We start from the raw sequence: 22,169 nt of genomic DNA, 5'->3' as shown, positions 1-22,169 counted from the left end.
AATAAAAGTTGTTGATATGTTGGTAGTTAGTCTTGGGTGGTTTGATCTAAAAAAATACTACTTCGCCACAAGAGTAACAAAAAGTGGTCAATGAACTTGAACTCGAAAGCCTATTTGAAAAAGTTCAATTTTAAGTTTGATTAAATTCGAATTGATAAATAGTTAAAAATTTAAATTTTAAAAAAAATTGAAGTTGAATCATAGTTGTTAAATCGAGATATGTGTATCGTGTATCGAAATTTTATTTTTTAGTATTGAGTATTATATCGTATTGTAAGATATGGTAAAAAATTTTAAAATTCATTATAAATAACATTTATACATGTAAAATAAAGAAAAAAATGAAAAATATTATATTTTTTAACACAATTGAAGATTATAGGGATTAAATTGAAAAGATTATTTTTTATTTAAACTTTTTAACATATTCCTTAATAATATAGATTTTTAAATAAAAAATACATTTTTTATATTAATTTATTAATTAAAAATTATAAAACATTTATCTTGTTAAAATTAAAACAGAATTTGATTTTTTTAATTTAAAATATAAAGATTGAAACTCATAAAATATAATTTTTCATGTTTTCACTAAAAAAGTAAAAAAATAAATTTTCTAATAATTAATTTAAATTAAACTTATAAAAAGTGTATCGACTATATCATATGTTATGTAATGTATATATCGCATATTATACAATATATTTTTGATACTTAATCAAATACGATATAATTATAAATACGTATAATTTTTTACTAATATTATATCGATATGAATTGCATTTCATATAATAATAATAATAATTATGAGCTCAATATGATCAAACTCTAAATGATATGAATTTATAATAATTTGAATTTGAAATCGAACTTGAACTTACAACAAAAAATATAAAGTTTAATTACTAATTCATTTGAAAAAAAATAAATTTAATTCGAATGTGAAACGATTTAAAGGAATTATAATCTATTTTAGAGATGATTCAAACTCAAAATATGATCGGATCCACCTCGAGGCTGAGGTAGGAAACTGCAGTGGGCCCAAATGAAGTATCCGCTGCCCAAATGTCCAATCATAGTGGGCCTATGCCACGACAGGATCATCTACATGCTTTTTCTTGGCGTTGATCCACCACACCCAAATCACTACCGCCACGTCATCCATTATTCAGAGCCAGCAAGACGTGGATCCCTTTCGCAAATACCAGCAAAAAAACATGCACTGTGTACCCCGTACCCAGGGTTAAGGTGTTTTCCTTCTTGTCAGTGGATTATTATCGGTATTGCCCTTAGTAATTATTTAATTTAATCAAATGTATAGTTCCGTATTTGTTTTTATAATGTTATATTAAAAATTAATTTTTCTAGTCCGCAACAGATCTCTGTTTATTCCTTTTTCTCCTTGCCCGTTTCTCTCTCTCCCCTTCGCTGCTTCTCGTTAAACAAAAACACACAAGAAGGTAAGTTCCTTTTCCTTTTATAAATTTTTAATTTTTTTTCAGATCTCATTTTCCTTTCACTTGATTATAATTATCTTCGATTTAATTGCTTTTAATCGAGTCGCACCAAATTCAGTCCCACTCCAATTCGATCCGTTCATACTACTGCTTTACATTTTTATGTTGTTCAAATTTTCTTTCTGTTTAATTTTCTTATTTTTTACTTAATTTTGATCGATTCTTAATTTAAGTGTGGTTACCTTCTTCTTCTTTTTTTTTTTTTTTAAATTTTGTTTGTAAGGATTGATAGTTTTGGTACTTGGATTCTGTTTGGCCACTGAGAAAATGAAGGAAAATAAATAAAGAGAAATTTTAATGTTAAATTGTAGTTGTGTTTGAACCATTTCTGATAATTGAAGTTTCATGATCTGTAGCTTAGCTTATTAGTTTAGTTAAGCCAAACAGACTTTTATTTTTTAAATTGGAAACAAAGTTTTAATTTTTGTGTTTTGGAATAACGTGATTAGGACATATTGGTAAGTTATGCCTTCCTTATTTTGATTAAGAGTAGTGGTGTATTTTGAAGAAATAAATTCTGCAAAATTTTATGGAATTCATTTTATTCAAATGGATTTCAGGTGTAGCAAATTATAAATTGAGATGAAATTGAAAAAAGGAATTTTGTGGAGTTCGTTTCTTCTAAATAAATATGCTTTAAGGCAACTTCTTTGGCAACGGTTCAGTTTGTAATTTTGTTTATTAACTTGCCACTTATAAAATGCATGATTACTTGTATATAGATCAATTATATTAGGGTAAATTTTCCCGAAGTCCTTAGAGTTTCACCCTAGTTCATCTTTAAGTCCATTAGTATTCAAAATGAACACTCTACCCCGAAACTACAAATATTCTTAACAGATGTTAAAAAATGACTAAACTAACAACACTAAAACATGTCTTTCAATCCAGATTACACAATTCAGTTGACTATCCATCAACTTTTTCCATCTCCTGCCTTGCTTTCTCAATTTGTGAATGGAGTATTTGAGTCGGGAAATGATTTGTCCACATTTAAGAATCACATATGAGACTGCCTTGTGCAATGAAAAGAATTTTCAGCTTAGGACAGCAAAGATCTCTATGCAGAAGAGGCTGCTGTACAAGGCGAAAGAGAGGGACAATGGATGCTTTCTATCCCAGGGCTTATTGCCCCAAATGAGATAAAATATGAGATGTTGGACTTGTAGATGTGGCTAATTTTGCCTTGGAAACTATATATTTTGACTTGGGAGTTAAGATGTACCTTAGTTTTACCACCAATAGTCCTGAATGTGAACTGATACAGCATTTTTCACCCATTGTTTCTCATCTTTCCCCAAAATTCCTATATTTGTTGAAAGCGGTGAATTGTGGAGGTGTTGTTGCACACAGGTTTGGCAGCTGGAGATGCTGCCTATACGTCTATTGGTGATATGTAGAATATTTAGGTGTTTGACGTAGGGATATATATCCGATCTGAGTCATATTACTGGTTTTCTAGCTCCAGCATGATATTTGTATTCGACATGATGGTTGGGATGCAGTGCAGACTGTTTAGATGACTCATTTTGAAGTATTGTTGATTCAGCCTAGGTTAAAGGGAATAACCTCGGAGGCTTTTGCAGAAATTTTCTTTCCTTCTATCTTTTTTTGATTTAAGTAGAATGCCATGTTATGTGTTTCAAAAAAAAAAAAAAAAAGCACTGCTGGGTTTTTTATGGGCTTGCAATGGCTGTTGTATCAGTAGCTGTCTGGAACAAATCCTACAAAAGGATATGTGAGTGGTTGTCTCTTGTGTGTGAAAGGGTATGTGAGTTGACTCAGTAGTCTTTGGGGAAGGGTAAATTGGGTATAAAATGATGGCCATGTCATGAAGTTAATGGAAAGTCAAACGGTGGGTAACGGCAGGACTTATCCATCCTGCGAAGTATATTATTTTGGGGCAGCGTATCTATTTTAAATACTAATGGACTTAAACTCAATTAGGTTGAAACTCTAAGGGCTTGGGGGTAATTTACCCATTAAATTAGAATTGCTTTTATATTTTATCATTTATTGATTCTTAATCAGTTGTAAGTTTTCTTTATACTAGTTGCTTTTACTTTAAAACTCAAAGAAAATAGTAAAAAGCAAGTATGAAAAGCAATAATCAAATGAAACCTAGCATTTTTAACTATTTTCAAGCTTCTAGATTTTTTGCTGGAGTTGTCAAGGGTGAAAATTTCCCTTTTTTTTTTTTTTTTTATCTTGTTCATTTTCTGCCCAGCGATGAATTTTCTGTTTATTTGTAGCTCTCTTTCTTGACAGAACTACAACAAAATGGGTATGGCAGAAAACAATCACGATATGGAGGAGGGGACGCTGGAGATTGGCATGGGTAAAATGTCTTGCTTTATACCAACTGTATGATCATAAGCAACTTTGCTTATGTTAAAATTGATTTATTGTTTCAGCTATGAATTAAATGCTCTCTTTAATCTTGAGGGAGTAATTGTTGATAACATTCTGGTTGATATTGCCACATGTATTGCAACAAGCAGGATTTGTAGCATGAAAGAAACTGTTTCAGTTAAAAGACTAGTTATCTTACTTTTCTTGGTTCCATTGCAGAGTATAGAACTGTTTCTGGAGTTGCTGGGCCGTTAGTAATCCTCGACAAAGTGAAGGTGAGTTATGTTTTTCTTTCCATTATCTAGTATCATTCTTATGCTATCTTAATTTAGATTTCAACTTTTAATAATTTGAGGGTTTATGCTTTCTCCAGGGACCCAAATATCAAGAAATTGTTAATATTCGTTTAGGGGATGGAACAACCAGACGTGGTCAAGTCCTTGAAGTTGATGGAGAAAAGGCTGTTGTTCAGGTAATGTCTGTCTTAAATTCTCCAGCATTTGTTCGTATATGCATTGCTATTATGTGCACCATACAATATGCTCGGTTTATATTTATGGTAAGGGGTCTTATACCTTAGTCTGGTGCTGCCATTTCACCAGCAGTGGATGCATATATTTTTTGTGCTCTACTTATATGGCACTTTGGCTAGGTTTTTGAAGGAACATCTGGAATTGACAACAAATACACAACTGTGCAGTTTACAGGAGAGGTATGTAACCTCCTCCTTTCTATTTTTTTTGTTTGATTCTTGCCGTACATCTCTAATTTCGTTATGAAAAATAGCTGCCCTTGAACACACAGCTGGAAAATTATTCAAATAGCTTCTTCAGAAAATTCTTTAGTTAAGATTACTGGTTAGCATCATTTGTCAGATTGAATGGGTTTAGACATTGCAAGGCATGTTGACGCATTTGTAGTTGTTTCTTGAATTTTGAGGTAACTGGTGCTTAATTGATGAGAGGGGAAATAAGCCTGGTTGTTACTGGACCTTGTAGACATGTTATGTCATGTAGTGAACTAAGATTCTCTTTTGGCGACAGGAATTATACTGGCTGTTTTGGCTGCTGTTATGGTAATAGTTTATCTTTTCGGGTTTAAGTCATCAGCCCCTTTATTGGTCTCGGAAAGCAAATTAATGTTTGCAATTAACTTTAAATATCAGGTTCAATGGCTGTTTTGGCTGCTGTTATAGAATAGTTTATCTTCTACGGTTTATGTATCAGCTCCTTCATTGGTTTCTGGAAGCAAATTAATGTTTGCAATTAACTTTAAATATCAGGTTTAATGTATAGTCAGATTAACGACATATATTGCTGCCCACGGCGATGGTTTGCAACCTTTAAAAAAGGATGTCATGCCCATAGAGGAACTATAGAGAGTAATTTTCACATGCTGTATGATGGTTAATAACTATCAGACTGTTACTTATTTGGTTTATCGGGAACCGTTTATTTTTTCACTTCCAGCCTTTCTGGTTACAAGGTTAAGTTTATGCAATCAAGCCTTTCGACTATGTCTGTTTTTCCTTTCTTTTTTTTCTTTTTTTTTAAAATTGCTTGTTTATGGTTCAATTTCAGATATAAAAGTCATTAGGCATTGGCACCTAATATGAGCCATTTCTGTGCTTAGAAACAAAATAAGCCACTTTACTATCATGTTGTGTGTGATTAAGTTATCACGCCATTCTAGAGGTTTCACTAGGTCTTTATTTGGTTTGTAAATGTGGATTATGCTTAAATGGTAAGCCAATGTGTTGGGGCACACACTTGCACAAAATGGGAAAAAAGGTAAAAGAAAAGAGCAACTGAGTTTTGTATTGTCTTTTAATTGAGGTCAGTATTTCTGTTTGCTATTTCCTGATTATTTTGAACCATTACAATATTCTGTTGGAGGCATGGTTGCAAGGTCGAAGAAAATTGGGAAGAGCCTGTTTTGAGTGCATTTTAGGAAAAATATTTCCTTTTTTTTTTTGCTGTGAATTTTTCTTCTATTTTGAGCTCATTTGCCTGTATTCTTCTGACTCTATTTTGTAGGTGTTGAAAACTCCTGTCTCTTTGGATATGCTTGGGCGCATTTTTAATGGCTCTGGCAAGCCAATAGATAATGGTCCACCTATCTTGCCTGAGGCATATTTGGATATTTCTGGTAGGCAGTGTTGTGGAATGAATTATTTTTGAACAGTATAAGTTGCTTCTAACCATCAGTTTGTTAGTTGCTGCACATTTGCTTATCCTATGATCTATTACTTTGCAGGGAGTTCCATTAATCCTAGTGAGAGAACCTATCCTGAAGAAATGATACAGACAGGGATTTCGACAATTGATGTTATGAATTCAATTGCTAGAGGGCAAAAAATCCCTCTCTTTTCTGCTGCTGGTCTTCCCCATAATGAAATTGCAGCTCAGATTTGTCGCCAGGCTGGTTTGGTGAAACGATTGGAGAAGTCTGGGGATCAGCCTGAGGTGAAGTTCTTGTATTCATATTGATTAGCTAGTAATGATTTAACATCCTTGATAGTTTAAGTAACTGAACTTGCTAACAGTAGTATATGCATCATTGATCGCTTTCTAAAGGATAGCCTGATATAGGTGTAAGCATTTACTTTGCTTACTATGTTCAAATTGGACACTCTTAGATGCTTGTACAGTGTAGTTTGGTGGAAGCAATGATATTTTGGAAGTTTTCTGCTCAGTCTATGAAGTTTTGACTTAAGTGGCATTTTAATTTTCTAATCTGTCATAACAAGTTGCTTTTCCCTTTGGAGTGAACTTGAAATTGAAGGTCACATAATAAACATCTCGCACTTTGTGTTAGCAAGATTATATTATAGGTTACCATTGGTATTTCTGACTTGTGAAATTATGAGGCAGTTGTCCTAGATATGGCTGTTTCTTTCTACCTTTCTTACTACCTTGTTGATTCTTTTGAGCCCTTACGACTAGATTCATAGCAAGTTGATTGTTTAACTCACCCAATCATTTTTCAGGGTGGCGAAGAAGACAATTTTGCAATTGTTTTTGCAGCTATGGGTGTAAACATGGAGACCGCACAGTTTTTCAAACGCGACTTTGAGGAAAATGGCTCAATGGAGAGAGTGACCCTTTTCCTAAACCTGGTGTGTTCCAGTTTAAGATACGAAGGCTTTATTTATTTTATTTAGGTATTTTAAATGAGAAAGATAGGTTTTTGGGGAGGTTGAATCTATAGCAAAGAATTTATTTGTAGCAAGAAATTACCTTCTGCTTTCTTCTTTACAGGCTAATGACCCCACAATTGAACGTATTATTACTCCTCGTATTGCTCTTACTACCGCAGAATATTTGGCATATGAATGTGGGAAGCATGTTCTTGTGATCCTTACAGACATGAGTTCTTATGCTGATGCTCTCCGTGAGGTAACAAAAAGCGACCATGTCTCATGTATGCAATCTCTCTGGCATGCATGATTACCAGCTGTGGAAAGCAGAGGTCTATGGACCAATATATGATATTCTTCCCCATCTTTTATGATTCTGGTTGCTCTTGCATTCTGGATATTTTATACATACCTTTCAGAAATGTATTCAGCTCCCAAAGGCTTTATGTGAATGCTGGAAGTTTATTGTCTTTTAATTATCTTAAATTTCTTAGGTTTTATGGGATTTCATGCCATTTGTATGAGACAAACTATTATTGCTACTGCAGGTGTCTGCTGCCCGAGAAGAAGTACCCGGAAGACGTGGATATCCTGGGTACATGTATACAGATTTGGCCACAATATATGAGCGTGCTGGACGAATTGAAGGGCGAAAGGGTTCTATCACACAAATTCCAATTCTTACTATGCCCAATGATGGTAATGCATCTTTTAGCTATATTAACTTTTGCACAGCAATACCTGCTTTAATGGTAATTCTGATTCATATCTTCAATCAATTTATCTTTTTGGGCAGATATTACACATCCCACTCCAGATCTTACTGGATATATCACAGAGGGGCAAATATACATCGACAGGCAGCTCTATAATAGACAGGTAATGTCAAAACTAGCCAGTTCAAGTTATCAACTTGTGTTTCTGGGAGGTGTGCAGGCCCACAAATTATCACCATTATTTCCATCAATATATGCATGGAATTTCATTTATAATATGGTGTTTTATATAGAAACTGTGTGTTCTCCATCCTTGCATTGCTTTAGTAGATTTCTCATGGTGACTTGGGTTGAATGCGGTAAATCATGGTGTATGATTTGATGGCATCTACCTTGGTTGCTTAACTGGTTGATTTCAGATTCAACAATTTTCTTGGTATCATTTTTTAAAGTGGATTTTGGTGCATATAGTTCTTCTTCATATAGATGACATTGTAGCTGTTCTGTGTCAATTAATAATTTCTTTGTCTTTCTGAATTGGACAGATATACCCACCAATCAATGTGCTTCCATCGCTGTCTCGACTGATGAAGGTGAGGATAGCACTCATAGAGAATAGCATTGAATCAGTTAAGATGAAAAGCATACAAATTGTGAATTAATATGAAGTATAATCATTTTTCTTTTCCTTCTGGCAGAGTGCCATTGGTGAGGGGATGACACGCAGGGATCATGCTGATGTTTCTAACCAGGTCTGACGGCATTGGTTGTAGTGGTATAATTTCAATCCTCTATTAATTGTAAAGCCAACTAACTTTTCCTTCTGTTTCTCAATCCTTTTTAACTCTCAGCTGTATGCAAATTATGCGATTGGGAAGGATGTCCAGGCCATGAAAGCTGTGGTTGGAGAAGAAGCACTTTCTTCTGAGGATTTGGTTACTCTCTTTTCCTCTTTTTCATCAATTTTCTTGCACTGTTATTTGTCTTGTAATTTCTTAGAAAGAACCTAATGTGATGTTATTGAATATAACAGCTATACTTGGAGTTCTTGGATAAATTTGAAAGGAAATTTGTCACCCAAGGAGCATATGACACCCGCAACATCTTTCAGTCACTTGATTTGGCATGGACACTGCTTCGCATATTTCCTCGTGAACTTCTCCACCGTATACCAGCAAAAACTCTGGACCAATACTACAGTCGGGATACAGGTAACTGAAGGAGACAAAATCAGGCCTTAGATTGCCCCCTCCATGGTTGTCTTGGCAAGTTGTTTATTTACCCTTATTTTCATTCATAAGTTGCCATCTCCTTCGACTGCGCAAATAATAATTGGTTGAATTCCAGTTAGAGGTCTGTATGAAAGCTCGTTCGGCTAGTCAAAATATTCTTTGGAACAGTTACAGATGCTGTAATTTTTGTAGTTTCTGTTGATTAGCGTTTGTATGACATTAGGGCTCATGGGAATTACAAAGCCCTTGTGTTGCTTGTTCCATTTTGCTGTTTTATTTTTGTAATCCAATGGGTTTGGATTTTTAATATTAATGAGACAATACAGACCAAGGCCAGTGCTTCCCAAATGCGGTAGCTACATTTCTTTGTATCGCAAGGTACGTACTACAAATATCACGACTTTACCACGGGCTGTAAATTTGACTGGACTTAGGATTCAAATGGTCCAGCTCTTAAAATTGCATTGACACAAGTTTTTAGGGTTCGGCTTGAAATTCAATGGGTAGGGTATTTGATATTTTTGAGATATCGTAATTTTCATCTTTATTAGTTGATAGGGTATCCAAATTTTATAAATAGTAATACTTGATTAATTTTTTGAATTATTACTTGAATTCGTATTGGAATATCTTAAACATTATTTGTTAAATATTCATATCTATTAATTTTTTGATTAAAATAAATTTAAAATAATTTTATGTATATTATTAATAAAATTAAATTAATAAATTAAAGTTAATTTATGAAAAAATAAATTAAATTTTAAAAATATATTTAAAATAATTAATCGATTATAGTAAGTATTACCTTAAATATAATAAAATATATAAATAAAAAAATACAATTAGAATTAATATTAAAAATCATTATTTATAATTGAGTTTGAGTGATGGGTATCTTAAGACCGCTATTCGTTCTTGTGATAGGTAATAACTTTACTATCCAAACTTAACTATAAGATATCTTAATCTTACTTAATTGGATTGGATAATGTAGGGTATTCGAGTACACAATATCTATGGACATCCTCAACATAGACCAATTCTAAGTCATAAATTTGGCTCAATTACCACCTTACAAGTGGGTAAAATACAAAACTTTCTTCAATACACTTTTAAAATACACTTTAACCCTCTTGTTTCAAAATGCATTGGTGGATTAGTCAACAATTATTTATAAATATGAAAAATCATAATTATCCTCAAATAATAGAAAAATAAAAAGGTACAAAGAATGTCATAATCTAATTTAATTAAATAATAATAAAAAATATATTTTCAAAATTTATCAACTTTTAAAAAAAAAGGACTCATAATGATGAAAAAAGGGAAACTTAAAAGAAAGGAATAAATTATTTAAGATTATTTTATTAACAATTCAAAAAAAATCATAATTTTGAAGTTAAAAAATATAAAAAAATTAAGTAATAATATTCTAAATAAACTAGGTATAATATTTGTATTTGGGGAGTTTTTGTTTTTTTAACCAAGCTCTTGTGACATTAGTTTTAAATTTAAAGCATTCTAAGGTGAAACATTTTAAGATTTGAGTTATTATTTTTGGAAAAATATTGTTAATTTATTAAATTTTTGTAGTTGTTGAAAAATTCACTATATGGTGCTGGTGTTTTGATGATAATTATGATTTTGGGTTGCAGTCATGGTAGTGCGTGAAGATCGAATGAGAGAGAGATCAAGTTGGGAGAGATAGAGGAAGAAGGAGAAGAAAAAAAATGAACCATTATGCTTTTTGATACCAGCGAAAAGAGAACAAGAGAAAGGGAAAGAATAAGGAGAAAATAGAAAAAAAGGAAAATAATTAAAAAAATTATACTTAGTTTAATTAGAATATTATTACTTGATTTTTATATATTTTTTTTTAGTTTAAAATTGTAATTTTTTTTTATTTTTAAATAAAATAATCTCAAATAATTTTTAACTTATTATTTCTTTAAGAGTTGTTTTGTATTAACATAATGCTATACAAAAAGCAATGAGAACAACTAGAACGATTGCAATAACTATATCATACAAACATAAAGTAAACTAAAAGAAGTGTTAGGGTTGACATATTAGTTTTACCTTTGATGTTTTAGAGAGTTTGGTTTTGTGGTTTAAATATAAAAGTAATTAAGAAGTCTTCCTCTTAACATTTTTCTAAAATAGAAGTGTTTCTTTGTTTTATCTTTTCATTCTTACCATTCCCTTCTCCTTCACATTAGGTTGAGAGGTAACCTCCCTAATGCAAAGTTGGGGGTTCTCCTTTGACCGCATACCATAATATGTAGTGTGAACGTATAATATTCATATAAATAACAATACTTAAATTAATCTACAAAGCTAATAAAAGAGTAAACTAAAGCAGAGAAAAAGTAAGTATAGGAGTAATCAACTATGAAGTTCCATGGAGAAGAATTGCCATTTCGAGAAAGCATCCAATGATCTTTGCAACAACCTTTTTTTATTCCTTAATAAAACAATCTTGGCATAATATACAAAAAAGCTCCTAAACTATTTTAGAAAATTTAAATAAACTTTTATACTTTTATTACATTTAATCAAATTCTTATACTTTTTTTTTGAGTCAAATAAGTCCTTATGACTAATGATTGACTTAATTAAAATGTCATTTGTTATCTTATGTCACGTGATGTTGATGTAGTAAGTTAAAATATCATAATTTATTATAATGTGACATGTTAACATATTATAATTAATGATAACATAGCATGTTAATTTGATATGATAACATGATCATATGACATTTTTCATCCTCCATATCAATGTCATGTTACTACCATGTTGAATATAAAATGACAAGTGATATTTTTATTAATGGTAATGAATCAATTATTAGTTATAATGGTTTTATTTGATTTTGAATAAAAATACGAAAGATTAATTAAATGCAATAAAAGAATAATAATTTATTTGAATGCTCTTGAATAGCTTAAGAACTTATTTAAGCATTATGCCAACAGTCTTCATTGTAATCTCTTCCAACTTCAATCTCTACTTTGCTAGCATAATCCATGAATTGTGACATCAACTTAAATTTTTGGATAAGTACTTACCCGTGAAATATTAGCAATAACAAGTGAGCTTTCGAATTGTTCTGTTACATGCGTGTTACACTAAGTACTAAAAGCATTACTAGCAAACATATGTCTGAATACCAACCCTAGCAAAAGTAAATCAAGTGGAGTAGGACTTGAATCCCATTTGCTCATTTAAATTATAAATTTATTCAAAAATTAAAATTTAATTTAATATGTTATTTAAATATTTTAAAATCAAAATATTTAATAAAAATATACTAAGTAACATTTAATAATATAATAACATTTTCGAATCGAATTCCAACTTAGAACATCATGTCCAATCCGATTTGACTAGGATCAAGCTCATCACAAGTGTAATTTTTCGAACTTTGGAAAGCTATTTTTATCCTTTTTGTTTTTCTTTTAAAAAATTGTGTCCACAGTGACACAAATAAATTTCTAGTCATAATTAAAGTAGATGTAAAATGAGAAAAAAGAAAAGAAAATAAAAAAAATCAAGACAGAGACAGTCATTCAGATATTGTGCCCAAAGTTGACTCTGCGTTCCCACGTTTCTTAAGTAACGTCCATGCATTTCTTCGGTTGTACAAAAAAGGAGAAACAGGGAAAGGATAATATGAGGATGAGATTGAAGGGGAGAGGTTTTCATGCAAAGTAATGGTTGCTTGTGTGATGGAAACCAACGAACCCATCCCCGCCTGCATGAATTGCATGAGATGATGTATTCCCCCGCCCACATATTTCCACTTTTCCCTTCAACAAATTCTCAAGTATTCATCTCTCTGTGTAATTATCAATTTCCACAGCACGACGGAGACGTGTACTCAAGCCTCCTCAACTGCCACCACACACTTGCTGCCATCTATGTCTCCTTTTGTCTTCATGTGATTAATTATTATTAATTAAAACTTAATTAAACTTAATAAAAATGATAAAAATTTATTTTAATTTTTTAATTGTTTAGAGACGTTTTTAGGAATTGTTACTTCAAAACGTTATTTGTTCCCTTTGATTTGTACTTGTAAGATTAGAACACATTAGGTGGCCAATGAATTTAATTGTGTATTTAGGGTTGAAGTTGATTTAATTAATTAAAAAGGAAAGTCAAAATTTGAGCGTGATTTCATGGTTCAAACTTCAAATTAATTGCTGGGGTCATTTTCTTTCTATTTACTAACTCAACTAAAATGGAAATACGACAAAAGACGCCGCTGGTGCGTGGCGTGAGAACCACACGACTCCAGCTGGGGCATATCGCAATGCCTTTTTTTATTTTATATTATTTCCAACTAAACGCTGAACACAATCAAGTGACAGCGATCTTCCATTTAAGTAAATTACTGGAATAATAAAAGTAAAAAAAAAAGATTATTATAAATATGATTATATTATCTTATCCCATAAATATGTTATATCATCAATTTTATTATTAATTATATCTTAATAAAAGAATAAAAATTAAAAAATAATTTTCATATTTATAATCTCCTGCAAAAACCTTGTTATATTTATGTTACTGGAAAAAATAAATAGCAAAAAAGTCAATTAAATGAAATAAAGAAAAAAAAACAAAGCAAAAGCTGTAGACAAAAATATAACAGCCAACATCAAATTATGTCCCTCTGTACTTCACCTATAGCCTATAAATAAAAACAAGAGAAGGGAACATGGAAACCAAATAAAAGGAAAAAAATTGTTTCAGTCTTCTTTACCTTTCCAGTGTCCGCAGCAAATATCTGGACTGCCCCCCCATTTGCTTCTCCGCATAGAGCGGGCAAGAAATAGAAAAGTAGTGAAATATTTTATTAAAAAAAAAAGGAAGATCAGATAAGAGAAGAGAAGAGAAGAGAGAAAAAGTACAAGTAAATAGGTGGGGGAAGGAGAGAGAAAATCGGGAGGGAGAATCGGAATCGGAATCGGGAGCGGGCAATGCTGGAATTGGTTGGCTGTGAATCCAAGTGAGAGAGTATATGGGGGGAAGTGGCACTCTCGTGGACGGTGTTCGTCGCTGGTTTCAACGTCGCCATTTGATTACTTCTTCTCATAATAATACGAATAATAATCCGAATAATCAAGATAATGTTGTCAAACTGAATCAGCATGATCGTTCAGCTTCTTCTCTGACTCAAAAACAACACCACCACCAAGAAGGAGGAGGGGACCTCGTTGTTCACGATTTCGATTTTTCTTCCTTGAAGCTCATCAAAGTTCCCAAGCGTAATTACTTCCTCATTTCTTCCATGGAATCTCAGAAAAAGGTAATTTCCTTGTCTTTTCTTGGAGATCTGATTTTGTTGGCTTCTTCTTTTATATAAATTCGATATGAATTTTTTTTTTTCATTTGGAAAGGGAAAATCGGGAAGACATTGTTCATTAAGGATCAAATCAACCGTTTATTTTCATTTATTTTCTTAATAAAAATAGATCAACTACTTTTCTTTAATGATAATTAATTGATCGACTAACAAAAATTCTGTTTTGTACTCTTAAATGATGTCCAGTGAATATTATATATATATTTGTGTTTTGATGATCTTGTTATATCTTTTTACCGCATTGATATGAGTCAAATTTTATGAAATTATCCTGCTTGCTAATCTTATAAAAGATTGCAAATGCCATTGCTTTTTTTTTTTTATTTAATTTTTTTATAAATAATGAATTTAATTATTATTTTCTTATCATATTTCTTCTTGTATAATAATTCCATATTGCTTTATTGTTCCTTTATTACTTTTAGAAGTCATCTTGTTTAGTACAACTCATCGAGCAGTAATGTATATTTCCATCAGCACCGCTATAAAATTGATTGCTCGCATTTTTTAGATTTTGATGCTAGAAGCTTTCTTTATATTTATGTTCTTCTTCCATACTCAATCTATTATTTGAAAGATGTGATATTGCGCTTAATATCTTCAGCAGCATTGTTCTATTATTGTATATTTTGGAAAAGAAGTGCATTGTTGTGTCTAGGCTGTCAATCTGCTTCTCATACCCGGATTTTAATTCATTGAAACATCCATATTCCGTAACATGGGAAAGTAAGGGGCAATGTCCCTTTTAATATTATATGTTTAAATTTATTTATGGCAGCTTCTGAGAGGTATGAAGGGAAGCCTGTTCCTGTCGTTTTGGAAGGCTAATAAGAAATGTCATTGAGAGGCTGCATCTGTGGTCCTGAAGTTTTTAATGACTGTTTTTAGGTAGAAAGCTCAATTTTCACCTTAGCTAGTGTGTACTTTTAGACTTAATTTTTGCTTTTATTTTATATCACCAGTGATATAATAAAATAAAAGAGTCGATAATCTATATAAAAGAGTCGATAATCTATCTTTTCAATGAATATATCTCCTGTCGCCCTCCATTTTCGCTTCTTGTCTTTGAATAGGGTTTTGATGCTTATAAGCAACGGTGCCATGCAGGGTGCACTTGAAATGGAATTTTTCACTGAGTATGGGGAGGCAAGCCGGTATCAAATTCAGGAGGTCATTGGGAAAGGAAGTTATGGGGTTGTTGGTTCTGCAATTGACACCCACACTGGTGAAAAGGTTGCAATAAAAAAGATCAATGATGTCTTTGAGCATGTCTCTGATGCGACACGGATTTTGAGAGAAATCAAGCTGCTGCGGTTGCTTCGGCATCCAGATATTGTAGAAATAAAGCATATTATGCTTCCTCCATCACGACGAGAATTCAGAGATATTTATGTCGTTTTTGAACTGATGGAATCTGATCTTCACCAAGTAATTAAGGCCAATGATGACTTAACTCCTGAGCATTATCAGTTTTTTCTATACCAGCTTCTTCGTGGTCTGAAGTATATACACACAGGTCAGTGCTTTTCAGTATGCTTCCCTACCCCCCCTTCTTAGTTTTATTATTGATTTTTTTTTTAATTGCTTGCAGCAAATGTATTCCATCGAGATTTAAAACCAAAGAACATTCTTGCTAATGCTGATTGTAAACTGAAGATATGCGATTTTGGGCTTGCACGAGTATCATTTAATGATGCCCCATCAGCAATTTTTTGGACTGTATGTTGTTCTGTCACGAAGTCCTGCATTCATGTTTTCTTAGTTTTTCTCAAAGGGCTTAATTTGCTTGTAATTTCATATATATATATATATATATATATATTATTTTTCACTTTATGGAGGATAAGTCTTTAAAACACTTATGCTAACTAAATTTGTTAAATCCATTAAGGACTATGTAGCCACTCGTTGGTACCGTGCTCCTGAACTCTGTGGATCTTTTTTCTCCAAAGTAAGTTGCTTATAATCTACATTTCAGCCTTTTTTCTTTTAATATTCTTTTTCCAGTTGCTGAGATGGTTTGCTCAAGGAGAAGAAAGAGATTTGTTTTTGTTTTGATTACCTCGTGGTCATTTCTTTGCTTTGATTCTTGAAATGTTTTCAACCCCCTGGCTTTTCCCCTTTGAATTCTGTGGAACACTTTTATGCTGACTAAAACTTGATTGAAACTGTTGCTTATGAGTTTGATTGTTTGAATACAATTTCTTTAACAGTAAAAAGCACATTAGGGTAATTTCTTTAACATCCTTTATGATATGCATTATTCACTGTGTAATTTGATGTTATCAGTAGCATGTTTGAGTGAGGTTCTTGGAAACTAGTTTGATTCTAAGTTTTGGTCTTTGAAGTGGTTGATGGCAGATTGTTTCCCACTTCTCAGTGAATTATTTTTCTTACTTATGTAGAACTTTTGATTGCTGGATGCTTTTTAATTTAGCTGTCAGAAGGTTGCCATTTCTGTAAATCCTTGTTTATTGTTTCTTTTGCATTTATCAACTTTCATGGAGAAAGCTGAATTTATACGTCTTAAGAATGTTTACTGTTGCTATTGCAGTTTGGTTTAACACTGTTAACATGTTACCTGAAAGTTGTTAACATTCCTTTTTAACAATGACTAATTATGGTAACTGCCTTTGTAAATAGTTTTTGTGCAAACTGGCAATTTTCTATTAAGAACCTTGATTTGCTATGACCTTAGAGAGGCTATGTATTTGATAGGTTTATTGTCTGCACAACCAAATCTTTGCTAAATAAGCAATGAAATGAGCATATTAGCACTTAGCTTAGGTGCTATAGACTCATTGGTTTGATATTGGATGCATTGGTCAAAAACCTGTTTCATGCAAATCTCTGAATAATATCTAGTCATTACTTAGCTCATAAGAATTCTGCTTTAGCAGTTATGAGAGTGAGTATTCTCTAAGTTTAACATGGAATTTTTGTGCTCTTTTCATCTTGTTCCACCTGTAACTGTGGATCTGGTTGTAAGCCATGCTCTGTTATCCTGAATATTTGACCACTTTTGATGTTGTTGGTGTACCTATCAATTGTTTACATCAGTTTGTTTTTGTGTGTGTGAGCATGTGTTGTATGGGAGGGGGTGAATTGCTTGTTTATATACATCTTTTGAACATGAGACTGCAGTATCTGATATTTCATTTGCCTTTTGATGTATAGTATTTGTTAAATATGTTTTATCAGGCTATAATTGTAAATTCTGAGTCTTTTGTCCTTTTGTAGTACACCCCTGCTATTGATATATGGAGCATAGGATGCATATTTGCTGAGATGCTTACGGGAAAACCACTGTTTCCTGGAAAAAATGTGGTGCACCAATTGGATCTCATGACTGATACACTTGGCACTCCTCCTCCTGAATCCATTTCCAGGGTTAGTTATCTTATTTTCCATATATTCAATTGTACTACTCACTTGCTTCAGCCTTAATCTATTTTTGAACTTTATTATAGCCTTTAAGGTTCTAATGGAAATTAAATGCTGACAGACTCATCAATACTTTATTTATTATGACCTGGCAGATTCGAAATGAAAAGGCAAGGAGGTACCTTAGTAGCATGCGTAAAAAGCTACCAGTTCCTTTCTCGCAAAAGTTCCCTAATGTGGATCCCCTGGCTCTTCGCCTACTTGAGCGCTTACTTGCATTTGATCCGAAAGATCGTCCCACAGCTGAAGAAGTAAGATTGAGCATTCTGAGTGATTTAAAAAAAAAAATGTTTCAAAAGCACTAAAAAAGGAAAGGAAAGGAAGTACGCATACAAGAGATAACCCTAAAATTGACAAGAGTAATTTCTCGCTAACATTTTATACATTCAGAAAACATAAGGGGATATAAATCCTGTAAAATTGAGATCAATGAAGGAATGATCTTGAATGCAACTGCTTTTATTTGAAGTCCCATTTGCTTCAATTCATCAAAACTATGATTATTCCTCTCACCATTGACATCAAATCAAGTTTAAATGAGCAAGTTAGATCCTGATTTACATGCTTCTGATATCCCTAATGGTTATGCACTATGCTTGCAGGCATTAGCTGATCCATATTTTCATGGTTTGGCAAATGTGGATCGTGAACCATCCACTCAACCTATTTCAAAACTAGAATTTGAGTTTGAGAGAAGGAAATTGACAAAAGATGATGTTAGAGAGCTGATTTATCGAGAGGTACTCCACATTTATTGCTTTGGTATGATGTGGCTTTTATTCATAATATAGCTTGACAATCTTCTGTCTCGGAGTGAACAGATATTAGAGTATCATCCGCAGATGCTGCAGGAGTATCTCCGAGGTGGGGATCAGACTAGCTTCATGTACCCAAGGTTAGAAAATACTTATTATCTCTAAGTTAGATTAACTTTACACATATGGAAAGGGAGCTATGATGGTCATCTCTTTATTTGTGCATTGCAATATGGAATTCAGGTTTAAAAATCTGTCATATTTTCTTGAATTATTGAATGTTCTTTTTTTCCTCCATTTGAAATCTATTGTAAAACTTTGTGAAATCTTTATTTCTTTTTAGGATCTGTAAGCATGGGAACATGTTTTGTTTTTGGTTTGGTGTCATCATCAACTTGACCTATATAATGTCCCTGTCAGTGCAGTCACTATTATTAGTCATCATTAGCCACAGTCTCTTGATTAATATAACTACCTGAAGAACCAAATAAGATTTGAGTTAATTTTCATCTATCTTAAGATTTGAGTTAATTTCCATTTATCTTGCGGCCTGTCATTCTTTATGTTCAAGTTAAATATGTCCACATTGTTATTAGCACGACATCTGTCCTATATATGTCAAGAGTCCAGAATCTTATGCTGTAACAGATTTACTGCCCTAAACCTTTTTAAAGAATTTTCTGTTTAGTGTAGTATTGGTTAATTAAAGTTCAAGAAATGCTGGTAGACTACCTCCATTTTTGTGTCAAATGTGTGGAGAATATCCTTTCTAACATTTCCCTTTTCTTTTAATAGACATAGGATAGTTAAAGTCTGTTTCTTTCCATTAATTTGAAGTTGTCATAGTTGTCGAATTAACAGGTGGTGGAATGATGTATTGAGTCGGAAAAAGTGTTTTTACCTCCCAGCATAAATGGCAGATAAGAGTAGTCGATGTTTAGACCAATCACATGAACATAGTTGTGATGATGGAATTGTTTTTTTTTTTTTATTTGACAATTTTTTATGTGCATATTCTAGTCAAGCTTTCTAGGGGTGAAAACTTGAAATTCTAGCAGATGAATAACTGCTGTTATTTCTTGCTTTCTTAACAATGGCAATGCCACTATATTAATATGGTAAAACTGGAAGGGTTGGTCAGTAGTTTGCTCTGATAACAGCTGTACTTTATAACCTAAGGCAACTATATGCAAATATGAGCTTTTAAGTTCAAATTACTAGCAAATTACTCGCTTTGCAGGTATTATTCATCTTGGATATGAAAATGTGCTTATAGAAAGGAAAAAGGACAATACATTTATGAAGGAATTTTAAGTGATACAATAATATTTTAAAAAAAAGTTACTATTGCCCAATATTTTGAAAACCTAGCTAGTGTATGAACTGATGGAGTGGTGGTTTTTGGTTTAAATGGTTCAACCAGCTTGTTCTAAAGATTATAAAATAATCTTTTGTAAAATGTAAAAAAAGAAAAATACTAACTGAATTAATAAAAAATTAAAAAGCAGTTCAACCTTTATCCTGTTCAATGGTTCTCCCCCCCCTTTTTTTTTTTCCAATGTTACTGGGTTTTGACTAGATCTTGTTCAATATACATATCCGGACTGGAGAGCCCATCAGTACCTGTACAACTGGTTCAACTTGCCGGGTCCGGTACTGAAAACACTGGGGTTACCCATACATGATGTATGCATGACAATTTTTTCTTTTGCTAAAAGTATGCCAAGTCTTTTTAGCTAAAATCTGGTGCTGCTTCATGAATTCATAAGATGATCAATGACAACTTCATTTTAAGCACTACACAGGAGTCGTGAAACTAACTTTGATAGATGAAGGCATGCTCTCAATGCCGTACAGAGTCTTCATTTTTGTTGTTGATTGGGTTTTGTTTCCTTTCTTAAATGGGAGAAGTTCTAAATCAATGTGATTTTGACAGTTTGGGTTTCTTCTGTTGCTCAATATGATGTCTAAAGATCGTCCTTATATGCTTTAAAAACATTTCAGCAAATAAGTAGCTTTTGAATGGCTTTGTAGATGTCAGATCAATTCCCAATTAAAGATATGCAGTACTAAAGTGAAATATAGGGGGGAAGGGAAAAGAATCTGAAAATTCTAGTTTAACATATTTTATGCTACCATCACAAGTAACATCTTCTTGTCTTTTTAATTCAATAGTGGTGTTGATCGATTTAAGCGACAATTTGCACATCTGGAGGAACATTATGGTAAAGGGGAAAGAAGTACTCCACTTCAAAGGCAACATGCTTCTTTGCCTAGGTATGCTTTGTAAAATTTCGGGAGCTGCTTTCATACTTTAGATGGCAGAACATACCTCTAGTTTGTCTAGTTCGTGTTGTTTCTCCATTTTCCTGATCAACCGTGCTATCTTCTTTTCAGAGAGCGAGTTCCTGCTCCCAAGGATGAGAATGCTGTTCAAAATAATGATTTTGAGAGGCGAACTGCAGCCTCTGTTGCGACATCTCTCAACAGTCCTCCAAGCTCTTTGGATGGTTCAGAAAACACAAATGCAGAAGGGCAAAATGGCCCCAGCAAACCAAACTATAGTACTCGTAGCCTATTGAAGAGTGCTAGCATTAGTGCCTCAAAGTGTGTTGTTGTGAAGGAAAAGAAAGATTCAGAGGTAAGACTATTCTTTCTTTACTAAACCCATCTCTTGACAAACTAACATCAACTTAATATTAATTAGAAAACGTAATCTGAAATGGAAACAAACTAAAAACAATTATCATAGAAGCTTCAACTGTTTGTATTGTAGCAGACAGCACTTTCCTGATGCGGAACCAAATGAATGTTATGCACTTACTTATTTACACCACATTTATTTTTACTGCTGCAGGAGGAACCAATTGCTGAAGTGAACGATGAGATAGTCGATGCCTTGTCTAAGAAGGTTGCAGCTCTTAACGCTTGATTGAAACTTCCAATCGACTTTTGAAGGATTTAGTTAGCTTGGTGCATTGCCCATTTTTTCCCTGACTTTTCCGAAGGAGGGCACTTCATAGGCAAAGATTTTGTTTTTCTCGAGCAGAAGCTACCAGTAGGAGTATTATAAGGGGTATCATTGTTGTGAACACACAGTACAGAGAAGGCTCCGCCTTTGTCATGTAGTTGTACTTACATTTGAAGAAAGCAAGAGGTGTATTTGTTATATTGTGAACTTTAGAATGCCATGCTTAGGGAGTAAGGACTACGATTTTTAAGGAAAAAAAGAAAACAGTGTATACTCTTTCCCCTTGGAAACGATAGTGTGCTATGTTGCATTCATCATACTACTAGGAGTGGGATTTTGTGAAGAAATAGAGTTAATGTTTGGTGTCTAGTCTTTCTGCACAAATCTCTTTATTGTTCAGAGCGGCATTCATCTCACATGGAGGCTTGTCTCTCCCTTATTAGAATCTTGAATCCATTGGACGGACCCAGTTATTAGCTGTGTATTTTCAATATAAGAAAGTATCATTGCCTGCAACTTTGTTCCTAAATCGTTCCTTCCTCTCTCTCTCTCCCTCGTCCAATTACCAGTCAATGCATTGTTAAATGATCATTCAAATGCCTGTAGGCATCTTTTCTTTGAACAAAAAACCACTCTATCTAGCTATAATGCCTTATAAGACAAATT

At 32.9% G+C, this 22,169-nt stretch overlaps 2 protein-coding genes across 3 annotated transcripts; both read left to right on the top strand.

The window, feature by feature from the left end:
- The first annotated feature begins 1,362 nt into the window (after positions 1 to 1,362).
- LOC18604310 (V-type proton ATPase subunit B 1) lies at positions 1,363 to 9,219 on the top strand. 2 transcript variants are annotated; one of them, XM_007036705.3, is made up of 15 exons: positions 1,363 to 1,460; positions 3,786 to 3,855; positions 4,089 to 4,144; positions 4,243 to 4,341; positions 4,522 to 4,581; positions 5,906 to 6,017; positions 6,126 to 6,334; positions 6,859 to 6,987; positions 7,130 to 7,267; positions 7,557 to 7,707; positions 7,805 to 7,887; positions 8,270 to 8,317; positions 8,423 to 8,476; positions 8,576 to 8,659; positions 8,758 to 9,219. In XM_007036705.3, exons 2-15 carry the CDS (start codon positions 3,798 to 3,800, stop codon positions 8,941 to 8,943), a joined length of 1,467 nt encoding a protein of 488 aa, XP_007036767.1. In that variant the 5' UTR covers positions 1,363 to 1,460; positions 3,786 to 3,797; the 3' UTR covers positions 8,944 to 9,219. The 2 variants fall into 2 exon arrangements, with proteins under 2 accessions (XP_007036767.1, XP_088660681.1); XM_088804555.1 differs by having other exon boundaries at positions 3,770 to 3,855.
- Positions 9,220 to 13,677: 4,458 nt separating this feature from the next.
- Positions 13,678 to 22,019, top strand: LOC18604309 (mitogen-activated protein kinase 9-like). The gene is made up of 11 exons (XM_018117890.2): positions 13,678 to 14,276; positions 15,441 to 15,849; positions 15,925 to 16,052; positions 16,225 to 16,284; positions 17,574 to 17,723; positions 17,873 to 18,028; positions 18,380 to 18,517; positions 18,599 to 18,672; positions 20,708 to 20,809; positions 20,930 to 21,173; positions 21,390 to 22,019. Exons 1-11 carry the CDS (start codon positions 13,989 to 13,991, stop codon positions 21,462 to 21,464), a joined length of 1,824 nt encoding a protein of 607 aa, XP_017973379.2. The 5' UTR covers positions 13,678 to 13,988; the 3' UTR covers positions 21,465 to 22,019.
- The last annotated feature ends 150 nt before the right edge of the window (positions 22,020 to 22,169 follow it).

Source organism: Theobroma cacao, chromosome 3 (genome assembly GCF_053813885.1).
Source record: "Theobroma cacao isolate CCN51 chromosome 3, ASM5381388v1, whole genome shotgun sequence".
NCBI lineage: Eukaryota > Viridiplantae > Streptophyta > Magnoliopsida > Malvales > Malvaceae > Theobroma > Theobroma cacao.
This window is presented reverse-complemented; position numbering and strand designations above follow the sequence as displayed.

What these genes read in the sequence shown, in the direction of transcription:
- LOC18604309 (XM_018117890.2), top strand. Translation starts at nt 13,989, where the DNA reads ATGGGGGGAAGTGGCACTCTCGTGGACGGTGTTCGTCGCTGGTTTCAA. An exon ending in ATCGTCCCACAGCTGAAGAA is followed by an intron (nt 18,029 to 18,379) that starts GTAAGATTGAGC and finishes CTATGCTTGCAG; the next exon opens with GCATTAGCTGATCCATATTT. An exon ending in GAGAGCTGATTTATCGAGAG is followed by an intron (nt 18,518 to 18,598) that starts GTACTCCACATT and finishes CGGAGTGAACAG; the next exon opens with ATATTAGAGTATCATCCGCA.
- LOC18604310 (XM_007036705.3), top strand. Translation starts at nt 3,798, where the DNA reads ATGGGTATGGCAGAAAACAATCACGATATGGAGGAGGGGACGCTGGAG. An exon ending in GGCATATTTGGATATTTCTG is followed by an intron (nt 6,018 to 6,125) that starts GTAGGCAGTGTT and finishes ATTACTTTGCAG; the next exon opens with GGAGTTCCATTAATCCTAGT. An exon ending in AGTCTGGGGATCAGCCTGAG is followed by an intron (nt 6,335 to 6,858) that starts GTGAAGTTCTTG and finishes ATCATTTTTCAG; the next exon opens with GGTGGCGAAGAAGACAATTT.